This window comes from Carassius auratus, chromosome 45 (assembly GCF_003368295.1).
Source record: "Carassius auratus strain Wakin chromosome 45, ASM336829v1, whole genome shotgun sequence".
NCBI classification, from domain to species: Eukaryota; Metazoa; Chordata; class Actinopteri; order Cypriniformes; family Cyprinidae; genus Carassius; species Carassius auratus.
This window is the reverse complement of record NC_039287.1, coordinates 3,831,625-3,852,445: the sequence shown is the minus strand read 5'-3', so window position 1 is coordinate 3,852,445 and position 20,821 is coordinate 3,831,625. Positions and strand designations below refer to the sequence as shown.

The 20,821-nt window shown below is 37.4% G+C and overlaps 1 protein-coding gene and 2 long non-coding RNA genes across 12 annotated transcripts; 1 reads left to right on the top strand and 2 right to left on the bottom strand.

Annotated features, from left to right (window-relative positions):
* Positions 1 to 1,469: 1,469 nt before the first annotated feature.
* On the top strand, positions 1,470 to 6,401 carry LOC113062972 (uncharacterized). Of its 2 annotated transcripts, none has more exons than XR_003278607.1 (4): positions 1,470 to 1,892; positions 3,191 to 3,346; positions 5,463 to 5,519; positions 5,659 to 6,401. It is a non-coding gene; the product is annotated as an uncharacterized LOC113062972 (long non-coding RNA). The 2 variants fall into 2 exon arrangements; XR_003278608.1 differs by having other exon boundaries at positions 5,463 to 5,554.
* A 562-nt stretch (positions 6,402 to 6,963) lies between these two features.
* Positions 6,964 to 10,019, bottom strand: LOC113062971 (uncharacterized). Of its 3 annotated transcripts, none has more exons than XR_003278606.1 (8): positions 9,925 to 10,019; positions 9,733 to 9,784; positions 9,278 to 9,649; positions 8,427 to 9,108; positions 8,151 to 8,330; positions 7,293 to 7,382; positions 7,177 to 7,192; positions 6,964 to 7,097 (listed from the first exon to the last, which is right to left on the bottom strand). It is a non-coding gene; the product is annotated as an uncharacterized LOC113062971 (long non-coding RNA). The 3 variants fall into 3 exon arrangements; XR_003278604.1 differs by having other exon boundaries at positions 8,436 to 9,108; XR_003278605.1 differs by lacking the exon at positions 7,177 to 7,192 and having other exon boundaries at positions 7,081 to 7,097; positions 8,436 to 9,108.
* Positions 10,020 to 11,472: 1,453 nt separating this feature from the next.
* LOC113062967 (P-selectin) lies at positions 11,473 to 20,212 on the bottom strand. Of its 7 annotated transcripts, XM_026233076.1 has the most exons (29): positions 20,117 to 20,211; positions 19,992 to 20,025; positions 19,516 to 19,902; positions 18,940 to 19,050; positions 18,656 to 18,847; positions 18,381 to 18,572; positions 18,065 to 18,256; positions 17,775 to 17,966; positions 17,458 to 17,649; positions 17,168 to 17,359; positions 16,852 to 17,043; positions 16,562 to 16,753; positions 16,246 to 16,437; positions 15,969 to 16,160; positions 15,652 to 15,843; positions 15,362 to 15,553; positions 15,045 to 15,236; positions 14,755 to 14,946; positions 14,439 to 14,630; positions 14,162 to 14,353; positions 13,845 to 14,036; positions 13,555 to 13,746; positions 13,239 to 13,430; positions 12,949 to 13,125; positions 12,643 to 12,828; positions 12,421 to 12,543; positions 12,294 to 12,315; positions 12,067 to 12,162; positions 11,473 to 11,953 (listed from the first exon to the last, which is right to left on the bottom strand). In XM_026233076.1, exons 1-28 carry the CDS (start codon positions 20,117 to 20,119, stop codon positions 12,102 to 12,104), a joined length of 4,752 nt encoding a protein of 1,583 aa, XP_026088861.1. In that variant the 5' UTR covers positions 20,120 to 20,211; the 3' UTR covers positions 11,473 to 11,953; positions 12,067 to 12,101. The 7 variants fall into 7 exon arrangements, with proteins under 7 accessions (XP_026088861.1, XP_026088865.1, XP_026088863.1 ...); XM_026233080.1 differs by lacking the exons at positions 17,458 to 17,649; positions 17,775 to 17,966 and having other exon boundaries at positions 20,117 to 20,212; XM_026233078.1 differs by lacking the exons at positions 13,555 to 13,746; positions 13,845 to 14,036.
* Positions 20,213 to 20,821: the final 609 nt, after the last annotated feature.

Sequence of the window (20,821 nt, the reverse complement as noted above, 5' to 3'; positions counted from 1 at the left end):
CAATATCAACACATCACACACGAACCGATTTGACTCCCGAGCATTCCCAGGTCAGACGGGAAATCTCGCAAAATCCCTCGAGATCAAACGTGACTTTAGAGTAAACAATCATGGCGGACAAAGAGGATGCAGTGGCCATAGTTTGTGCTTTGTTTTTAACGGGAAAAAAAAAACATAAGAAAAATAAGAAAAGGCGATGGTCAAAGAGGTGGAGACGACGCGAGCATGGACTATACTTGCTATATCATGATATGGAGATAAGTTGTTGTTTTATCTCATAGAAATGTTGTTACGTACTACACAGATTAATAACCGTTGAAATAAACGTTCATATATTAGTTTCCATGTACTCTGGTGGACTGCAGTTGTGGATGTAGTTATGCCCATCGACTTTATTTGTATTTGTTATATTATATACGCCGGCTGTTTTGATTTTGTTTCCCGGTACTATCACTGCCTCGTCACCTCGCTTTCTGATTGGCTACACGCCACAGTCCACAGGCTGCGTGATTGTTTGTCCTCGGGGGACACCACACACGAGAAGAAATCGGGCAAAATAAATCCAACATGTTGGATATCCCCGATTTGAGATCGGAGCGGTCCCGACATTCTTCCGAGCAGAGGAGATTAGTTTTAACACACCACACACGGCAGGAATATTTGATCAGATTATTTTACGATAATCGGAGCATCCTAAGATTGTCGGAAGGGCTGAATCGGGGCTAAAATCGGCCCAATTATCCTGCCGTGTGAACCAGCCTTAACCTGCAAATACTGAAATAAATGGGAATTAGAAAGATTAATCAGAGACTTTTTTGAAGTCTAAAGTGTTTTTATTTAAAGTCAGCTCATATCTCACTTCCACCTTTTGTGTATCACAGGAAATTGTGCACTCTCCAGAATACAAGCTTTTTAAAAAAGCAACAAAGAGGTGTAGGTTTTTTGCCAACACATTAGTCCACTACACAAAGGTAATTGAGGGGAAACACCACACCTGGTTCCCATCAGTGACACTTTAAAGGTTGCACTCATCCACACACACATTGGCTGCATCCAAAAACTTAGGCAGATGACTTGCTGCCTCGCTGCCTTATCAGACAATGACTTTGCAGGCAGCGTTTTTGCACGAAGGCACCTCATGGAACTGATTTCGAACATGCTTCTGAGGCAGAGTAATATAGTCTAATGATCTACAGCAAAATATTGAGATTTGGTGATACCTAAGTGGATATTTTATTACTGCAATATTAATTTCTCGCTAGAAATGTCATAAAAATTGGAAAATGTTGATCAAAAACATACATTTACACACAAACTGACCATAGACCGCAACTTTCAGAAGCCATCTTTATTTTTTGGCTTAACTGTCTCAGAATGAAATGCAAAGGATTGTGGGATATCAAAGGCAGTGTAGGATACATCTATGCTGCCTTCAAAAATGGGTCAGATGAAGGCATCTCAGGAGACAAGAACAGAAGCAAACATTAAATTCAAAATGGAATGTGTCCTCCGAAGGCAGCATTTTTCAGTTTTCGGATGTAGCTATTGCTGATTATTATTTAGCCTGTATCCTGTTACATGCCTCCTTGTTTCCTTGCCTTACCTTGCCTTCTTGTTTTTCGACCTTGGACTGTTTATCAGATTACTCTTTTGTCTCGCCCTGGATTGTGCTCGTTTGCTGGTGTTTGACCTTGCCTGTTTGGACTAAGTCTTATTAAGCTTGTGTTTTTTTTCCCTCCTCAGCAAGTTCCCTCCCTCTTTGTGTGCCCTGTTTGTGCCCTCTGCCCTCAGTGAGGAGTTGAGAGTGGCGCTTCTGGTTCCCATGGATGTCATGCTGACACAGCTGCTCTCTTTCCATCCCTTTGCAGAATCTGTCCTGGACCCAGATCTCCGTGAGTTTCTTCTTGCAAACTACTATAACAACTTCCAGGGTTCTCTTGAACTCTGGAACACTCCTTTAACATTGCCTCCAAAAAATAATTGGCTTGTTCATTGAAAGCTCATACATCACTTAATTAACCTGGTCATTCAAGTTTTTGTTCTGTTTGTAATGTGAGTGATGGGTCACTGTCTGCAAAGTCTTTCGTTTCAAGGACATAGTTACATAAAAAAACCATAGAGACTGACTGTCCATGACACAATGCTGAGTGCATATCCTGTACATTTCCAGGTCACTTAAACTGATTTATTGCCAATGCCCTTTCATTATTACAGGTCAGTTCTTCCATCTTTCCAACATGTGGAGTTGCACTCTCTGTCTGACAGTTTTTGGATTATTGCTAAGATAAAAACATGTATTTGTTCCCACAAAACATAAATTTTCTTTCATTTTTATTGGTAAATCATGACCATGTTGTTCTTTTTTTTTTTGTTTAAGTATCGTTAACTCGTTAACTACATTTAAACGAGGGAACAAATTAATACATGACCTCACTTTACCTAAAACAAGAGAGCAAATTAATCAAAACTTGTGGGAAAGTTTAGTTTTTCTCCCAGCCAGAAGAGGCGATGCGGCTGTGGAGTGATGGCAGTCAGTTTTCCGAGGAAACTCCCAGGTACTTTACACTTGTGTATTTTGGCAGGATGAAATTGGCAAAATAGTCAGTTGAGCATCATCGTGACGTATCCTTGCTATGTCTGACAAGCCATGATGCTCTCACATCCACACCATTTTCTAACACAGCGAAAAATACATCGCGGAGCAAAAAGGAAACAACACACAGACAGATAAGACAGAGATGGTTACTTCTGGTATGAAACAAGGTTTCAGTATTTTTAAAGAAATTTAAACAATATATAAAGTTTTGTGCTGTTTTAATGTGTTGTGACAGATTGCTCTAACTCATCAGTTAAAGCAGCACATATGAACCGATTGATTAATATTTAATTAAAGCATAAAATAAAAAGATTTCTTACATCTTTATACAACATTTTTTTACTCTCCTGTCTGATTTTGTTTGTTGGGCAAGATGGCAGACACGCTTTTATGATTGGTCAGATCACCTGCCAATCAAGCTCATTGTGAAGGGTCAATTACATTTGAACATGTATTCACACAGAAAATATCTCATAACCTTGCACTTCTGTTATATGTGATAAAATAAATAATCTTTTGTGTGAAATATGAACAGCAGCTATGCTTATCTTTCTTATTTGGTTTTCCTGTTTCTATCTTGGGATGCCCATCAAGGTTACTAGAGATTACGCCAGTACTAGTTTGGATCCAGCCTCACTTATGAAGACTTTAGAAGATGCTAATACTCACAAAAATTTCAGATGATGGCAACTATAGATGAACATGCAAAGCTGCTAAATAATCATTGTACAGTAATCATTGCCCTAAAAGGTAAGTTTACAGATTCTTACACATCTTTGTATGTACCCTTTTCACATTTCTGGGTTTCTCAGCAGCGGAAGTCATCATAGTTGGGTTAACTTGAGAAGCAGTAAATGGGAGAGTAGCACAAATATATATATTTTTTGCATTACCATTGGTTCAAATAGAAAAAGAAAAACTCAAAACACAAAAGTGTTTTCATGACTTTCAATAAAAGGAAAACAAATGAGAGAGACTGATAATGGTAGTCAGAATGATGTCAAAATTATCATCCATCCCAGATGCTGCATTAGAAACACCCTTGCATTAGCATTAACCGTTTTTTTTTTTTTTTTGATGCAAAGGTCATATAATACAAAGAATATGTGTTATTAATGTACATAAATTTGATAAATAATAATAAAAAAAAACATCATAAATCTTATTTGACCTGATGACCTTTAAACATGTCACCACTGGCTTGTGAAAAGGGTCCATTGTTACAGTTTTTGTAATACAATATTTTCCACAGGATTATGTAAGATTGCTGGGTAGACTTCTGTCCCTCTATAGGGCTTTTCACACTTGAAATTGTTAACCCTGGGTCATCCTCAACCCCAGATAAACTAAATCCTGTAATCACGTTTTACACTGTTCATACTATACCTGGGGTTAACTGTTAATCCTGAGAATTCATTAACAGACGTTTAACAATATTGTAATAATTTTAATCCTTGTTTTGGAACAAAGCAATCAATCTACAGGTGTGAAAGCACACTTAGTGAGTGACTGTAACCATTTTTGCAGCTCCATGACACAATCAAAAGGCTTAATAGCCTATAGCTAAATGCTGCAGAATAATATAAAATATGAGAGGTGCAACGGTGCATTCATATATGTTTTCGATGCTAAAAGTGCAAATAGCTGTGCATTTATTCATATTTTTAACTCAATGGGAGCAAAATTAAACAGTATGAACCATATAATAGATCGCTGGTATAAACCCAAAGCTGTCTGTGCTGTCTGCCCCTCCTCCACTCCAGATCACAACACGCTGACATTTGTTTTGCATTTTTTTAAAGCGTGGTGAGATCTAACCAATGCTGAAACAGTGTTTCATAACTCTTTAATTCATTTTATTTGTTTATGTTAACTTGAGACAGAAAATGATGTTTTTATGATGATATAATGGAATAGTTTTCTGGCCGATACATATAGAATCAGTCCCGGCCCAGAGCAAACTTTTCTGCAGTCAGAACAGACACAAACTGGGAATCAGCACCAAGACCTCTGTTCTCTGTTGAGAGTGCGCTGTACACAAACAGTGTGCAAGTTCTTTCCATTCCTGCCCCTTAAATAATTTTAAATCACATTAAAATGCGAACGCAGAAATTCATTAAGCAGAATATTCTTCTCAAATACCCGGTTCTTGGAAATTTTGGAACCGGTTGGAAATGGAACTGGTTTTCAAAACTTTTAAATATAACTAAATATAACAAGTAGTCCTTTGACTTGAAGATTTAGATTATTTAGATTTAGAGGATTGTGCTGTGTTTTGTCCCTCTCGAATCTATTCGTTCACACTCAAACAGCTCATGATGGCAATTGTAATTTTGATATTCTACTACTATTAAAACAGCTCCAGACTGCTACCAAATTAGCCTTTCTTAAAAAAAAAAAAAAAAATTGTGCACTTGTGCGACAACCACATTGTTTAATTTGCGCATTACTAGTGTATTATCAAGTGTATTATCATTATTGGTGTATTATTATTATGTATTAACAGGCTGATTTAAGGTGTGCTCCTAAACTTTCTGCTTGTACAAAATTTTCAGTCAGGGGCTACAGTGCTCATAGTAAAAATAGTAAGTCTGGAGCACTGTAAAATATTAATCAGTTTGGACATCTTTTTGCATGTTTACTGAAGAGCACTTTGGGACTCTGTATGTATTTATTATACAGATATAAATGACTGTAAATGAATCTAAAAAGTTGTTGCATGCCTTTCTCATAAGCACTCACATGTTAGCAATGCTAATTTTATTTAACAAAGTATTAATGAGATCACTTAAAAATGTATATAGTGATTTTATTAAACAATGTTCTACAAAAATACAGTTTTACTGTGTTATTGATATACTTTCAGGGAGGAACTTGTCAACAAATCAGCAGATCAATGAAAGCAGTTGACAATTATAGACCGGTGAGTTGGATCAGTGTCAGATCTGAATCCTGCAGGTACTGTAACAAAATCTCCAGGAACAGGATTGGGGAGCCCTGTTATTTTGGTAAAGTATGACGGATTTTGAACTATAATGTTTTTATTGGTGTTTTTATTGCAGGTCTTCTGGGATGACTGTTTAGGACATCAGCACATCAGATGTTGGTCTGGACAGCTGTATACCACAATGACCTCCGCTTTTGAATGGATGGCTGACTACTACCTTGTTCTCTGAAGGTATTACTATAGCAAACCTGAGCACCCGTGACAGTGGAAAAGATGCAATGAACCCTCACACATGGATATTGGTAAATGTTGTTTTACTCATTCTCTCTAACAAACACAACACAACAGTTACACCATTTCAAATTCTGAAGTGCACAAATCCTATTCTACAAAAAAGAGAACAACAGTATACAAGTGCTCAGTTTAGCCCCTTTCACAGATTCCAGATAATATATGTGTAATGTGTCCCGGCAATTGTTCCCAGATCGTTAGATTTTGGTTCATTCACACTGCCAGTGATTTCCTGGAATCTGTGTGGGCCTTCACACACAACCCATAAAGGTCCCTTAATGACACATTACATCGCGATGTAGTGTGTAGTGTATGAGTTGAAAACGCTCGGCCAACACACAGAAGTTACACTGATAATGTGTCCTGGGATCGTTTGATTGTGGTTCATTCACACTGACAGTGATTTTCCGAATCTGAGATTTGTAAATTATTCCATTCCTTTTTTACTCACAATTTGTACAGTGTCCCAACTTCTTTGCATTCTGGTTTGTACTTGATTAAAAGGTAGAACAACTTCTGCCTGGTTTTGGATGGCCACCATATAAGTGAAATGCTTCTGACACCACTAACGAGCTGGTGTCCAGTCCACATTAATGTCTGTGTTGTAATGGGAAGTCCAGGCTTTGACTGTTTGCATAAATAAGTTTACTGTTTACACACTTGCATTGCACAGAACTTAGTTTATTACAATGAATAGTTCATTTGTGAACAGCTTTTACTGTGAAGTTTTTACATGAGATTGTTCATGTTACTGTGATTGCAGTTAAGCAGTTGCATTTGAAGATTTCTGAGAACACATTCTCAGTCGATGCATACGAAATTACAGTCAAATGTGTTTTGCCAATATTCAGTGCAGTACATGGTAACTAAGTGATGGGAAATTGTGTAATAGTGCTGCCATAAAAGGAAAACCAGCACAACAGTGTTTAAGAGACTGGTGTTTAATGCCAGAAGTACAATATTTCATGATTTTCACACATTCTCCAGCTCAAACTGATGTGTGTGTGTGTGTGTGTGTGTGTGTGTTTTATTGTATTACTATTATTCTGTACATCTGCAATGAACAACATAAAGTATTTCTGAGCAAAATATTATTGACTTTCAATTATTGACTATTTCATATAATAAATAAAAAAACAGAAGAGGATTTTAATTAATCCCCGTTTAGACATCCAGATTAGAAATGTTTATGCTGAACAGAGAGGGCCCTCTAGTGGTGTGTGTTCTGCTTCAAATGCTGGATTCTCTGTTTCTGGTCGAGTTCTGCAAGAAAACATGGAGAAATAAGATTTCTGTGACCTTTCCATCTACAAACTTGAACATAAAAATGAACATAATTTACCTCACTGTCTTTTTACCTACAAATAAATAAATAAATAAATAAATAAATAGGCCAATATCTTTGCAATTAATTGTTTGATATTTGATACACTCTTCAAAAATCCACAGTATACTCACTCCTTCTGCAGCTGGAGCAACAAAATAAACAGCCACAAAACACAGAGATGACAACAGATGCCAAAAGAGCAATTAGAAAATGGACATAACCTGAGGAAAAATATGACAACATATAAATTCATTTTATGACAAAATATTTTACATTTAAAAAAGTGAAAAGTGGAAGTGACATATGATAACCTATACTTGGAATTGGTGCTCTGATTTTAACCCATCCAAGTGCACACACACAGCAGTGAGTTTATTGATAAATAAATTAGTATATAAATGAGAAATGCTGTCTATGTTTTTTCTAAAATGCTTTATGAATCAGATTGAAATTAGTCCCTTTTCTTATCCCGTACATTTCACCAATTTAAAAATAGCCTAATAATTAAATGTATTTATTTATTTATTTAAATTAACCATGGGGTTCAAAAAGGATTTGGAATAATGTTCCTCAAAACCTTCAGTATTTTGAATTCAACATTAATATTTTGAATGAAGCGTTGGTTTTGAAAGGTGTGTGTGTGTTTGTGTGTGTGTGTGTGTGTGTGAATAATTCAGAATTAAATAAGTTAGTTAAACTTATATGTTAAACAAATATGACAGCATAAGCTGATGGAAATAAATAAAATAACATAGCAGCTTTGTGGTAGTAACAATAAATATATGTTTTGTTCCCTGAATATTTCTTGTATATAGTTTCTAAAAAATTAACCAAATTCAAATTACAATATTTTTAGTTATTTATATTATTAAACAAATCTAAATAATACAAATGAAACACCCTCATTGTTACCCACTATTATTATACAGTATGCTGCTCTCATTATATTCGATATCTGTGGCACACAACTAAAAAAGCAAACTCCTCACTTGCACACATTAGTGGAAAGGAAGACTCCCATGTGCCATCAGCTCTGCAGGTGAACTCAACAAACCCCAGCAGCAGGTGACCAGGTGGACACTGTACTCTACAGGCAGATCTGATGCTGTCATGTCCTTCAGTGCAGTTCAGCAATCCACCACCAAACAAAAGAATGGGAAAACACTCCGCTACAACAGAAAAACAGAAAAACTTAATCTTCCATGCATATATTTACATAATAAAATACATTTTGATGTAAACACAGAATCATAACTTTGACATACATATTGCACCTGCACATGAAGGTGGTGGTGCGTTCCATGCACCGGAGGAATTGCATTTGAGCTCATCTTTACCATTCAGTTTATAACCACCAACACAAGAAAATGTACAATCTGAGTTGAGTGAATGATTCCCATACGGACCGGAGCATTGCATCCCGCCATGTGGTGGTGCAGAGAGTGGTTCACATGAAACCACTGGAGAGACAGAGAGAAAAAGACTGCATGATCAAGAAATGTCTTAAAGGAGTAGTTCACCCAATATGGAAAATTTGCAGAAGATTTACTAATCCGACGAAGATTCGAATTTACTCATCTGATGAAGAAACGGTTCATCCACATCTTGGATCGTCTGAGGGTGAGTACATTTACAGCAAATTTTCATTTTTTGGGTAAAATATTATTTTAAGTAAAGATTATCATAAAATAATACAGTACATCCAGGATTATATATAACTATGTCCATTAAACATCGTTTTTTCGCTGACCCCATCAGAACAGACCCGGGTCGTGAGCCACCAGCTAAGAACTGCTATTAAATAATAATATATTTCACTTCTGTTGAAGTGTTTGTTCTGACCTGTTTCACACTCTGGCCCAGAGAAACCTGTTTTACACACACAGGTGACGTTGTTGACTTGTTCTACGCAGTACTGTCTATCAGTGCAATTGTTTGGACACTGTGCTGCAGGAAAGAATTTACACAGATTTATAAAACATCCTTCATAACATCCTTTCTGGACTATTTAAAACACTCAAATGTTCTCTCTCAGAAACATCTCTATTAGATGAAAAATGTGTTCTATCTTAAACTAATTGAACAAGTAAGGCATCTTTCATCTCCAACTCCTTACCTTTCTGGCATAAAGGATGCTTTTTATGTTCACAGCTGTCATCATTCCACTTTCCTTTATTGTTAGTGTTGGTGTATAATTCCACACAGTTCTCATCTGCATTGTTGTTGTTGGGCTCAGTGGGTGCCCAGTTTTCATTGTCCACCCTCTGTCCATTGGCAGCCCACGTCCAAATGTCATTGATCTTTTTCATTCCAATCCAGAAGTAAGGAGATGAAGATTTTTCAGGCAAATTTTTTTCAAGGAAGCGTGTTACATTTTCATTGTGGACCATCACAATGTCTGTGTATTCTTTTTGACACCACGCCCTTGTCTCATTCCAGGTCATTTTCTCGTTCTCCTTCCAGTGATACGTCCATCCTTCAACACTGACTAAAATGTTGGACATCAAAAGTTAAATGTGTTTCTCAAATGTATTCAATTCTGAATGGATGATGAATGTAGTATTCACTTACCCAATATCAACCAAAGATGTATCAAAACATCTGTGTACACAACACATCTAGTCTGAACGATAAAAACAGCCACTTAATTGCCCATATAAACAGATAGTATTATTATTTATATAATGGCAGTATATTTTTAAAAGGTTTGTATTGAACCTAAAATGTTCTAATGAAATACAAAGTTACTTAATAGATGCATACCATGCTTCTTTTTAGTCTCCTTTCGACTAAATCACTTGCCGTTAGTAGAATATTCATCGCAGTTGTAGTAGCATTTCAACAGTCTGTTCTCACACCTCTTTTGCTCTGAAAACTGTGGGCAAAGTTGGGTTTTCCACTATATATATCAGTCAGTAGCATTTAATTGCAGGATGTTTCTTCACAGGTTCCAAAAAAAATAAACATTATGTAACAAAATTGGGAATGAATGCCACTTTTTTGGAAATTGCTTATCTTTCATATGTTCTTTTAACTTTTGGTGAGATTCTGTCTTGCACAAATAGAATGGTGTGCTGAGATGCATATAATGATTAGATGATTTATGGTATCATACACCAACCACACCACACTTATCAAATACTAAAAAAAGAATACAAATAATAAAATGTGTCTAATAAATGGAAAGGAACATTCAAAAGACACTTTAACCTTTAAAAAGTATTTCTGAAAATGATAACCCACTAAAAATCTATAAAAAACCGTACACTACCTTATACGCAGCTTCAGGGAATGACACAGTCACAGGATACATCCAGATGAACATGACCTGGGTTATTTAAACAAAACCTTTCACTGCATTCACAATGCTAATGGCTTTATGCACTTAAAGGTGATGAAAGATAAAGGAAGAGAACAGTGATTTCATTCCCAGCTTTTATTTAGGTGTTAAGACTCGAACATACTGCTCATCATTCTACAAATGGAAAGATAAGTTACACTGACTATTTATTTATAAACTGTTGTTGAAAATGATACGTTTATGCTTCTTAGGTTTTAGGCACTCATGAAATTGGAAAATGCGTTGAAACACCCATGACATAGTTAAAGTCAGACTTTACTGGTTTAATTCTACAAGTACTGTAGTTTAATGGAGTAAAATGAACAATTCCTGATTGTTTACTAAATATATGCTAAATATACTAAATATATCCCCAGGCAATCCAAGATCTTTCTTTCTTTAGCCAAAGAGAAATTGAGGTTTTGGAGGAAAACATTCACTCTTTGCTCACCCTGGGCCATTTTTTATGGTCTATAAATTAATATTTAGGCAACTTCAATGCAATCAACTGCAGCCAACAAATAAAGGTGTTCTCTAGGGAAACGTTCAGCCACTTTCACATTCACAAATGTTCTTATCTGGAATAAACTATCCACCTTTTTCCTCAACACGGAAGTAAGTCTATGGCTGAGACTTCCAGTTCATTAGCTGGTTAATAATGAGAAGAATAACAACGTGCAGATGAGACACTTGTAGATACCTTTCTCTCTATGAATATAATTTTAAGAAAGAATGTAAGAGTGTACTTTATGGCATTAATTATTCAAAAGACGTTATAACCTCTGAAAGGTGTTTCTGAAAAAGCTAACTCCCTGAGTGCAGCTTCAAGGATGGAGTCACCGGATACTGTGTTATTAATGGACATTCACCGGATACTAGGTTACTGATGGGTTATTTAAACAAAACCTTTCATTGCAATAAAAATGCTAATAGATTTTACAAGTGAGGAAAGACAGAGAACAGTGACTTCACTTCCAGCTTTTATTTAGGTGTTAAGGTTCACATTTACAGCTAATGATTCTACAAATGGAATGACCAGTTACAGTAAATGTTCATTTATGCTTTCATGTTGAAAAATATATGCTTTTTTTTTTAAGTTTCAGATGCTCATCTGAAAGTGGAAAATGCATTCAAACACCAAGTCGCGATGTCATAAATGTCACACTTTATTGGTTTATATGTTAAAACAGTTTAATAGGACCAATAGGGTTTAGGAACAATAAATAGTACAAGAAATGTGTATATTAATAACATAAAAATAGGACATTTAAATAGTAGGCTACAGAACAATATGTTCAGTCAAGTAAATAATTAACGCTTCCGTTGGGAAGGAGAAATTACATTCAGTTACTGTTGCCTAGTAACTGAAATTGCCCCTCAAAGTTTAAAAATATCCAAGTGTCTCAAATCATTTGTGATGACATACATTTTTATTCCAGCGAGGCAGTTGTCCTGTGAAAAATAAAGTTTAATTCAGTTTTTCAATGATTTTTTCCATTATTCCAGATAGGTTACATTGCCATCATTACACACATAGTCTGTGTACATGAGGAATATATGCTCACCTTATATACTGTCTGCTATTTGATGGTATTTTGGTCTATATGAGACTGTCAACACTGTTCTTATAAAACTGTGGTGGATCCTCAGTATCCGAGGTACTAAAAATTAAATAGATAAAAGGAGAGTCAAACAAGATATAGTCTTGTCTTGTATATATAAACCTAAAAGTGATAAATAATGACAGTAATTATTCGAGAAAAACATAACTGCAAAATAAGACATATCTTACCTGTTTAGGTCAAAATTGCTAGCTGAAAACAAAACAACATAATTTAGCATTTTAATTCATTTCAATAAATTATTCAAGAATTTTATGGAAGAACATATTCACAAAATCAGTAGACTGTTTGGTTCACCTTTTCTCCTCAGTCTCTTCAGTATCCAGAGAACAAAGCCCAGAATGGAGGCGCCGACAGCACCTCCAACCCCAAGAGTCACTTCTGTCACTTCGAAGGGCGATGCAGAGGGATCAGGAGAAGCTGAAAATGCAAATAAAAGGAAATGAGTTGTAGAAGGTTTTTCTCATTTCATCAACAAAATGACATCTGTATCCCACAAACACTGTATCAGCTGTTTACCTTGACACACTGCCACTTCCCCTGACCAGCTCCCATTGTAGTTGCACATCACGATCTCGTTACTGTGGTCTTCGAGTTGGTGGCCTTCATGACAGCTGAAGATGCAGACGGTGTTAAAGGTGGACTCTTCAGATGAGCAGTTTATATGCCCATTAATAGGCTCATGAAGTTGTGGGCAGACCATTGCTATGGATTTGAAAAAAACAAAAACAAAGGTGAAATTAGCTGTACTTATTTTTCGAAATACAAAAACTCACATTAGATTAACCTGTAAATCCATAAATGTGGTAAAAGTTAGTTGATTACCTTCACAGTGAGGTGGTTCCTGACTCCACTTTGCTGTTTTTGTACAGCTGATCTCTGAAGCTCCCTGGAGCTGGAATCCTTCAAAACAACTCAAGCTGCATTTGCTCCCGTAATTAAAGCAGGAGGTGCAGTTCTGCTCTCCATTGACAGGACTGTCAAGGGCTGGGCAGTGAATAACTGGGAGGAAACGGGAAAATTTGTGAACACAGCAGAGAGTTTTCATAAGAGTTTTTCCCAGGAGCAATTGTAATCAGATATCTTTTGGTTTGCACAAAATAAATGCTACTCACTTTGACAGGTTGGTGGTTTGCTTGACCACTCTGTGCTAGAAGTGCATCTTGTTGTTCTGGAACCCTTTAGTTCATAACCCTCCTCACAGGAGTATACACATTGAGAGTCATATGAGAAGTTTTTATGAGGATGGGAGCACTGGACGCTCGCATGATCTGGTGGGGTGATGTCCTCTTGTTTGCATTTTATAACTGAAAAACAGAAAAGGGGATATTCATAAATCTCCAAGAGCAGAGATTTGGAAGAGTAAAGAGCAGAACTATTGCTGAACTACTTTCAAAACTGTTTTACTTAGTAAATCCTGATTCTTCTTACTTTCACAAGAGGGTTGTGTATCATTCCAGTGTCCCGTTGCCCCACAGAACAGTGTGGAAGAGCTGGAGTTTTGCAGCGTGTGTCCTTCTTTACACATAAACTCACAGGTGGATTGGTAGCTGAACCGGCCCATGGGATGTTGGCATTGCATTTGGCCTTCCTGTGGCTTGGTCAGCTCTGGACATTGAACAACTGCAAAACAATTTACAGACATGTCAAAGGAACGCATGGATAATTTAAGCAGATTTGAACAGCATCTATAAATATTTCTCAGCTTAAATTCAACTCACGTTCACATGTTGGTGGTTTGTTTGACCACTCTGTGCTAGAAGTGCATCTTGTTGTTCTGGAACCCTTTAGTTCATAACCCTCCTCACAGAAATATTCACATTCAGAGTCATATGAGAAGTTTTTATGAGGATGGGAGCACTGGACGCTCGCATGATCTGGTGTGGTGATGTCCTCTGATTTGCATTTTACAACTGAAAAACAGAATAGGGGGATAATCATGACACTCCAACAACAGATATGTTAAAGAGTCATGAACTGAACTACTGCTGAATTACTGTAATAGAAGTTTTTCTAAATGAATTCAGACACGTCTTACTTTCACAAGTGGGTTGTGAATCATTCCAGTGTCCCGTTGCCCCACAGAACAGTGTTGAAGAGCTGGAGTTTCGCAGCGTGTGTCCTTCTTTACACATAAACTCACAGGTGGATTGGTAGCTGAACTGGCCCATGGGATGGAGGCATTGCATTTGGCCTTCCTGTGGTTTGGTCAGCTCTGGACATTGAACAGCTGCAAAAAAATATCAAAGTGTTTTAAAAAACATCTGGTCAAATGTATCATGTTCAGTTTACAATGTACTCTAGATTCAACTCACGTTCACATGTTGGTGGTTTGTTTGACCACTCTGTGCTAGAAGTGCATCTTGTTGTTTTGGAACCCTTTAGTTCATAACCCTCCTCACAGAAATATTCACATTGAGAGTCATATGAGAAGTTTTTATGAGGATGGGAGCACTGAACCCTAGCATGATCTGGTGGGGTGATGTCCTCTTGTTTGCATTTTACAACTGAAAAACAGAAAAGAGGATAATCATGACACTCCAAGAGCAGAGATTTTAAAGAGTAAAGAGCAGAACTATTGCTGAACTACTTTCAAAACTGTTTTCCTTAGTAAATCCTGATTCTTCTTACTTTCACAAGTGGGTTGTGAATCATTCCAGTGTCCCGTTGCCCCACAGAACAGTGTGGAAGAGCTGGAGTTTCGCAGCGTGTGTCCTTCTTTACACATAAACTCACAGGTGGATTGGTAGCTGAACCGGCCCATGGGATGGAGGCATTGCATTTGGCCTTCCTGTGGCTTGGTCAGCTCTGGACATTGAACAACTGCAAAACAATTTACAGACATGTCAAAGGAACGCATTAATAATTTAAGCAGATTTGAACAGCATCTATAAATATTTCTCAGCATAAATTCAACTTACGTTCACATGTTGGTGGTTTGTTTGACCACTCTGTGCTAGAAGTGCATCTTGTCTTTCTGGAACCCTTTAGTTCATAACCCTCCTCACAGAAATATTCACATTGAGAGTCATATGAGAAGTTTTTATGAGGATGGGAGCACTGGACCCTAGCATGATCTGGTGGGGTGATGTCCTCTTGTTTGCATTTTACAACTGAAAAACAGAATAGGGGGATAATCATGACACTCCAAGAACACATATGTTAAAGAGTCATGAACAGAACTACTGTTGAATTACTGTAATAGAAGTTTTTCTAAATGAATTCAGACACGTCTTACTTTCACAAGAGGGTTGTGAATCATTCCAGCGTCCCGTTGCCCCACAGAACAGTGTGGAAGAGCTGGAGTTTCGCAGCGTGTGTCCTTCTTTACACATAAACTCACAGGTGGATTGGTAGCTGAACTGGCCCATGGGATGTTGGCATTGCATTTGGCCTTCCTGTGGACTGGTCAGCTCTGGACATTGAACAACTGCAAAACAATTTACAGACATGTCAAAGGAACGCATGGATAATTTAAGCAGATTTGAACAGCATCTATAAATATTTCTCAGCTTAAATTCAACTCACGTTCACATGTTGGTGGTTTGTTTGACCACTCTGTGCTAGAAGTGCATCTTGTCTTTCTGGAACCCTTTAGTTCATAACCCTCCTCACAGGAATATACACATTGAGAGTCATATGAGAAGTTTTTATGAGGATGGGAGCACTGGACGCTCGCATGATCTGGTGTGGTGATGTCCTCTGATTTGCATTTTACAACTGAAAAACAGAATAGGGGGATAATCATGACACTCCAACAACAGATATGTTAAAGAGTCATGAACTGAACTACTGCTGAATTACTGTAATAGAAGTTTTTCTAAATGAATTCAGACACGTCTTACTTTCACAAGAGGGTTGTGTATCATTCCAGTGTCCCGTTGCCCCACAGAACAGTGTTGAAGAGCTGGAGTTTCGCAGCGTGTGTCCTTCTTTACACATAAACTCACAGGTGGATTGGTAGCTGAACTGGCCCATGGGATGTTGGCATTGCATTTGGCCTTCCTGTGGCTTGGTCAGCTCTGGACATTGAACAGCTGCAAAAAAATATCAAAGTGTTTTAAAAAACATCTGGTCAAATGTATCATGTTCAGTTTACAATGTACTCTAGATTCAACTCACGTTCACATGTTGGTGGTTTGTTTGACCACTCTGTGCTAGAAGTGCATCTTGTTGCACTGGAACCCTTTAGTTCATAACCCTCCTCACAGGAATATACACATTGAGAGTCATATGAGAAGTTTTTATGAGGATGGGAGCACTGAACCCTAGCATGATCTGTTGGGGTGATGTCCTCTTGTTTGCATTTTACAACTGAAAAACAGAAAAGAGGATAATCATGACACTCCAAGAGCAGAGATTTTAAAGAGTAAAGAGCAGAACTATTGCTGAACTACTTTCAAAACTGTTTTCCTTAGTAAATCCTGATTCTTCTTACTTTCACAAGTGGGTTGTGAATCATTCCAGTGTCCCGTTGCCCCACAGAACAGCGTGGAAGAGCTGGAGTTTTGCAGCGTGTGTCCTTCTTTACACATAAACTCACAGGTGGATTGGTAGCTGAACCGGCCCATGGGATGGAGGCATTGCATTTGGCCTTCCTGTGGCTTGGTCAGCTCTGGACATTGAACAACTGCAAAACAATTTACAGACATGTCAAAGGAACGCATTAATAATTTAAGCAGATTTGAACAGCATCTATAAATATTTCTCAGCATAAATTCAACTTACGTTCACATGTTGGTAGTTTGTTTGACCACTCTGTGCTAGAAGTGCATCTTGTTGTTCTGGAACCCTTTAGTTCATAACCATCCTCACAGGAATATACACATTGAGAGTCATATGAGAAGTTTTTATGAGGATGGGAGCACTGGACGCTCGCATGATCTGGTGCGTTGATGTCCTCTTGTTTGCATTTTACAACTGAAAAACGGAAAAGGGGATATTCATAAATCTCCAAGAGCAGAGATTTTGAAGAGTAAAGAGCAGAACTATTGCTGAACTACTTTCAAAAGTGTTTTACTTAGTAAATCCTGATTCTTCTTACTTTCACAAGTGGGTTGTGAATCATTCCAGCGTCCCGTTGCCCCACAGAACAGTGTGGAAGAGCTGGAGTTTTGCAGCGTGTGTCCTTCTTTACACATAAACTCACAGGTGGATTGGTAGCTGAACCGGCCCATGGGATGGAGGCATTGCATTTGGCCTTCCTGTGGCTTGGTCAGCTCTGGACATTGAACAACTGCAAAACAATTTACAGACATGTCAAAGGAACGCATGGATAATTTAAGCAGATTTGAACAGCATCTATAAATATTTCTCAGCATAAATTCAACTTACGTTCACATGTTGGTGGTTTGTTTGACCACTCTGTGCTAGAAGTGCATCTTGTCTTTCTGGAACCCTTTAGTTCATAACCCTCCTCACAGAAATATTCACATTGAGAGTCATATGAGAAGTTTTTATGAGGATGGGAGCACTGGACGCTCGCATGATCTGGTGGGGTGATGTCCTCTTGTTTGCATTTTACAACTGAAAAACAGAATAGGGGGATAATCATGACACTCCAAGAACAGATATGTTAAAGAGTCATGAACAGAACTACTGTTGAATTACTGTAATAGAAGTTTTTCTAAATGAATTCAGACACGTCTTACTTTCACAAGAGGGTTGTGAATCATTCCAGCGTCCCGTTGCCCCACAGAACAGTGTGGAAGAGCTGGAGTTTTGCAGCGTGTGTCCTTCTTTACACATAAACTCACAGGTGGATTGGTAGCTGAACCGGCCCATGGGATGTTGGCATTGCATTTGGCCTTCCTGTGGTTTGGTCAGCTCTGGACATTGAACAACTGCAAAACAATTTACAGACATGTCAAAGGAACGCAATAATAATTTAAACAGATTTGAACAGCATCTATAAATATTTCTCAGCTTAAATTCAACTCACGTTCACATGTTGGTGGTTTGTTTGACCACTCTGTGCTAGAAGTGCATCTTGTTGTTCTGGAACCATTTAGTTCATAACCCTCCTCACAGGAATATACACATTGAGAGTCATATGAGAAGTTTTTATGAGGATGGGAGCACTGGACCCTAGCATGATCTGGTGGGGTGATGTCCTCTTGTTTGCATTTTACAACTGAAAAACAGAAAAGGGGATAATCATAAAACTCCAAGAGCAGAGATTTTAAAGAGTAAAGAGCAGAACTTTTGCTGAAATACTTTAAAAAGTGGTTTCCTTAGTAAATCCTGACTCTTCTTACTTTCACAAGTGGGTTGTGAATCATTCCAGTGTCCCGTTGCCCCACAGAACAGTGTGGAAGAGCTGGAGTTTCGCAGCGTGTGTCCTTCTTTACACATAAACTCACAGGTGGATTGGTAGCTGAACCGGCCCATGGGATGTTGGCATTGCATTTGGCCTTCCTGTGGACTGGTCAGCTCTGGACATTGAACAACTGCAAAAAAAATGTCAAAGTGTTTTTACAAAAGCATCCAGTCAAATGTGTCATTTTCATTTCACAATGTAAATTCAACTCACGTTCACAGGTTGGTGGTTTGTTTGACCACTCTGTGCTAGAAGTGCATCTTGTTGTTCTGGAACCCTTTAGTTCATAACCCTCCCCACAGAAATATTCGCATTGAGAGTCATATGAGAAGTTTTTATGAGGATGGGAGCACTGGACCCTAGCATGATCTGGTGCGGTGATGTCCTCTGATTTGCATTTTACAACTGAAAATCAGAAAACAGCTAAAATGGTTATATTTCACACCTTTCATTGCCAACATAGATTTATTAACAATATCTAGGGAAACACTGCCCACCATGTTCACATCGGTCTCCATAGAAACCCCCAAGGCATGTGCATTTATGGCTGTTTATGGTTTCAACACACTCTCCTCGGCCACTGACACAGGAGTCGTCTTTGCAGGATGCTGAATAAGAAAAAATTGATAATTGCTGATTAATGAATTCATTTTTCATTCACCTTTCAACAGGGAAAATTGAAAAAAAATGGAATTGACTGTAATGCAGAATGTCACAGAATTTGGCAAACCTTGAATAAATGAATCAAAACTAGAAGGACATTAAAAGTAAAGCTCTGTACCACTCTGTTTGGCAAAAATGTAAATGATGAGTTATTAAATAAAAGTTAATGAATTGTTGTTAAATTTTATGTTTTTGAGATTTCAGTTAATAAAATCATATAAGACATGCATTTTGATTGGTTAATTTAAGCATTAAAACAGAAAACTCAAAATAGATCTAGAAATAACTTGGCATCTGAGAATACAAGTTGTAGTAAGCATTATTCTTAATCACTGTTATAATTATGAGGTGGTCCTTGGAAAGTTTTTCTCCCCTGTATAGGGTTCCCTGGCCACATAAAGAAAACCTACCTGTGTAGCACAGTGCAGTCTTCTTCTTTAAGCAGGATTCATCATTCCATTTGCCTTCATCTTTCCCTCTTTTAATGTATATTTCCACACAGTCTTCATTATTTCTTCCATTATTGGGCTCATTCTTCGCCCAGTTCTCAGCTTCCTTGGTAAGCATCTTATTAGTTCCCACCCAGGTCCAAATGCCATTAATTTTGCGAATGCCAATCCAGTAATATCCACTGACTTTTGGAAGGATACTGTTGAGGTGATAAATTTCATCTTTGTTCTGGATGGCTACCATGTCGGTGTAATGCTGCTTGCACCAGTGTCTGGCAGATTCCCAGTTCATAGTGTTTGTTGAGGAATGGTATGACCAGCCTTCAGCGCCTCTCCATATGTTTAACACTGCAGAATTAAACCATTACAACTTTGAGTGAACTATGTTTACAGGTTGCATTCACTCAGTATAGTTCATACACTAGTTTGGGTCTTACCTAAAGAAATAAGAACAACTTTGTAGAAGATGCCCTGCAAAATTAAAGAATTATATAAATTGGATGAACATAATATTCATTGACACTAAAATTATACAAATGCATATTTTGAATACTTTACGTACCATTGTTAATGATGTACAGATATGAAATGGTCCTGTTAATGGTCGTCTCTATACTCTATACTCTAATATGATGGTTCTGATTTGAGAAACTGGTCTGATAATCACTGTTTCGGGCATTTATGTAGGAGCTCAGCTATGGTCTAGGACTTCCCTTCCTGGATTCACTTGTGACATCAGCCAGTAAAAGCAATGGAATTCTCTGGAAATACCCCTCTCTAACACTATTCAAGGAGGAAATATCTTTTTTTTACTCTCTGAAGGCATTTGTTTGTAAGGAAAGAACCTCTCAGGAAATATTATAGACCTTTTGGTGCTGATATGGCCATATCAGGACGACGGCATATTTTTAAAGTATATTCAGAAATAGAAATAAGAATTTCATGAAATTTGTTATAATTTATTTCAAGAGGGGAATCATTAGGAATTGTTGCCAGCAATTATTCCATTGGCGCCTTTACTGTATCTTTCCAGTTACATTGAAATACAATTAATGATGACTTTTGCTACTCTTTATAGTAAATGCCATGAAAATACACCATACAAATTTAAGACAATGAAATAATTCTACAAACTGATATTATACAAAAGTAATAATAATAACTTATTATAAAGTGTTACAAGGAACACCCATAAAAATATTCACAATTATATTTAAAAGTAAAAATCGAAAGGAAGCTTTGTATATGAACCAGTTTGTTCAATAAT

Coding starts and splice junctions, on each gene's coding strand:
- LOC113062967 (XM_026233076.1), bottom strand. Junction 17,044..17,167: donor TTCACAACCCACTTGTGAAA/GTAAGAAGAATC, acceptor TCCGTTTTTCAG/TTGTAAAATGCAAACAAGAG. Junction 14,354..14,438: donor CAAACCACCAACATGTGAAC/GTGAGTTGAATC, acceptor ATTTTTTTGCAG/CTGTTCAATGTCCAGAGCTG.